Below are 3,440 nucleotides of genomic sequence, written 5' to 3' on the forward strand. Positions count from 1 at the left end.
TTATATTTTTTCTTATATGTTATATTTTGAATTTTTTAAAATGACTTTAATTTATAAAAATGAGGAAACCTTATATGTTATATTTTTTTAAAAAAAACGAATTTAAAATACAAAAATGAGGACACCTTATATGTTATATTTTTCTTATATGTTAGATTTTTTCTTATATGTTATATGTTGAATTTTTTAAAACGACTTGAAATTACAAAAATGTAAGTTTTCCTTAAGTATACGAATAAAAACATTAAAATGACATGTATCAATTCGATGGTTGATTTGAAAGCTTTCAAAACTATATGGAAGATAAAAGTTAAAATAATTCAACTGTGAAAACAATATTGTTCACTTTTTTCAAGAATGTGTTTGATGGAAAAAATAAGGTTTTTATGTCATAATTTGTTTAATGTCCAATCCGATCAACCTATGAAGTATTAATTATACTTTTGTTCCATTATTTTTAATTAAAATTGATCTGATCCATCGGAAAGAAATTATATAATAACAACAAAAAATATTTTATATATATAAATAAAATAATCAAATTTATAAAAAAAACTATCGATAATATATACAAATAAACTCAACGTGCGCCTTATCCTAGTTAGTTAAATTTTAAAAGCCGGCATTATGGTAGTAGGATTCTGCAATGGAACAATACCTTTCATAAACCTGTACAAAAAGTTGTTATCTAAAGAAATCCGCCACTATACAAGAATTGTTTTACACATAAATATTTCTTACGTTTTGTATATATCACTTTCAGAGAAATAATATAATAGCCTGAAACCACATTTAAGAATAATATAAGGTCACATTATTCTCGAAGTTAGGCCTATGTACATTTATTTAAGTAAATATGTTTAGACTATTTTCTTGAGAAATCCACAGCTTAAACATTTTATCACCACAAAAAATAATGGTACACTATCATAAATGTATCAAAGATCAATAACTTGTTTCGTTTCTTGGAGATAACTCTTATTTTATTGTGATGTTAAGTTGTTAACATATTTTCTTAGTATTAATGAAGGGCAAACCTTTCAAAAGAAGAATATATTAATTAGTTATCAGGCAGTTTATGAAAACTTAAGAACAGTAAAAAAGTAGGTTCTCAAAACTTAGGTTCACGATCATATATAGTACTTTATCCCACGTGAGACGAAGTGCGGTCCATTAGAAGCTTATGATATCTAATGTAAAATGACGTATCTAAAATATCACATGGAAGAGTACATATAAATCTTGGTTTATCAAATACGTTATTTATATATACTAACTCTTTCATATGAAGTACACAAAATAATTTTAAGAAATGCTTTAAAACCCTAATTCGTCTCTATAAAAACCAAAACCAACTTCACACAATCACATAGAAACCTTTCATTTACAAAATCTTTCTTCCTCACCATCATCTTCTAAGCTATAAGTGATGACAACCAGAGTCAATGTCTTGTTTAGCTTCCTATTTATAACGATATTTCTCAATATTTTCAACATAAACCAAGCAAGACAACATAAAAACCCTAGTTCTTCTTCATCATCATCATCATCATCATCATCATCATCATCACCATCTTCCTTTCTTGTTCTTGCCTTGACCAAATCAAGTGTTTCTCTTCCCACACCAAAGTCTGAAACCCAAGAAAGGATCAAGAAGCCTTTAGAATCATCAATAGGTGCTGTAATGGAGCCGTTGAGAGAAGTGAGAGATGGTTATTTGATAACCTTAAACATCGGAACACCTCCACAATCAGTCCAAGTGTACATGGACACAGGAAGTGATCTCACTTGGGTCCCATGTGGGAATCTAAGTTTTGATTGCATAGATTGTTACGATTTCAAGAACAACAATCTAAAATCATCGTCAACCTTCTCTCCTCTTCACTCATCCTCATCTTTTAGAGCCTCTTGTGCTAGTTCTTATTGCGTTGAGATTCATAGTTCAGACAATGCTTTTGACCCTTGTGCAATAGCTGGCTGCTCTGTGGGTATGCTTCTCAAGTCCACTTGCTTAAGGCCGTGTCCCACCTTTGCTTATACGTATGGTGAAGGTGGTCTTGTCTCTGGGATACTAACCAGAGATATATTGAAGGCTCAAACCAGGGACGTCCCAAGATTTTCCTTTGGGTGCGTTGCATCAACTTACCACGAACCTATAGGCATTGCCGGATTTGGAAGAGGTTTGCTTTCTCTCCCATCGCAGTTAGGGTTTGTTCAAAAGGGATTTTCTCATTGTTTCTTGCCTTTCAAGTTTGTCAACAACCCTAATATCTCAAGCCCTTTGATCTTAGGAGACTCTCTTTTATCCGGCAATCTCACAAACTCTTTGCAGTTTACCCCCATGTTGAATACTCCAATGTACCCTAACAGCTACTACATCGGCTTAGAGTCCATTACAATAGGTACAAATGTCACCGCTACACAAGTTCCCTTAACGTTGAAACAGTTTGATTCACAAGGAAATGGAGGAATGTTGATCGATTCGGGTACAACTTACACACATTTACCCGATCCCTTGTACTCACAAATTCTCACAAGTCTCCAGTCAACGATCACATATCCTAGAGCAACGGAAACAGAATCAAGAATAGGCTTTGATCTATGCTACAAAGTGCCATGTCCTAATAACAATCTCACTAGTCTCGAAAACGATGCAACGATGATGTTTCCTTCGATCACGTTCCATTTCTTGAACAATGCAGCCTTAATTCTTCCACAAGGCAACTCGTTTTACGCAATGAGCGCACCTAGCGACGGTTCGGTTGTGAAATGCTTGTTGTTTCGGAACATGGAAGATGGAGACTACGGTCCGGCCGGGGTTTTTGGGAGCTTTCAACAGCAGAATGTGAAGGTTGTTTATGATTTGGAGAAAGAAAGAATAGGGTTTCAAGTTATGGATTGTGTCACAGAAGCTGTTTCACATGGACTTTCCAAGGTTCGTGAACAACAACAAAAATCATCAATCTTTTGATGAGTTGTTTTTCGAGTTTTTTTCTCTGTTTGTTATATGTTATGTTATGTCTGTTTGTGTTTGTTGGGTTATTTTCTTTTGATTAAGTTATGTTTGTGACTTTATAATTAAGAGCCCTTTTTGGAATTAATGATTAGGGTTTTTTGAGCTGGAGACCTTAACCAAATATAGAGAATGAGTTGGGACTTTTTCTTGTTTTAGTAATTGAATGAGTTGGAACTTATAATTAAGGAACATGTCGTCGTGGACTACGAGGTGTATTATACATCGAAATGTATTATATAAGAGGACAAAGCTACATGATCTGTTAACGCATGAGATGTATATGTGCACATACATATACTCAATAATGATTATATTGTGTGTCAAACATATAAACTAATATTTGGGGGAAAACATATAAACTAATGAGGATTGGTGTGCTTGAAAAGAGAATCCTTTTTATTTCAGCGTTTTCAATTACACCAAT

General features: G+C 33.2%; 1 protein-coding gene across 1 annotated transcript; it reads left to right on the forward strand.

Annotated features, from left to right (window-relative positions):
- The first annotated feature begins 1,429 nt into the window (after positions 1–1,429).
- Positions 1,430–2,971, forward strand: LOC106314480 (aspartic proteinase nepenthesin-1). Its single transcript, XM_013752347.1, has one exon. The coding sequence runs from the start codon at positions 1,430–1,432 to the stop codon at positions 2,969–2,971; it is 1,542 nt and encodes a 513-aa protein (XP_013607801.1).
- Positions 2,972–3,440: the final 469 nt, after the last annotated feature.

Source organism: Brassica oleracea, chromosome C9 (assembly GCF_000695525.1).
Source record: "Brassica oleracea var. oleracea cultivar TO1000 chromosome C9, BOL, whole genome shotgun sequence".
NCBI classification, from domain to species: domain Eukaryota; kingdom Viridiplantae; phylum Streptophyta; class Magnoliopsida; order Brassicales; family Brassicaceae; genus Brassica; species Brassica oleracea.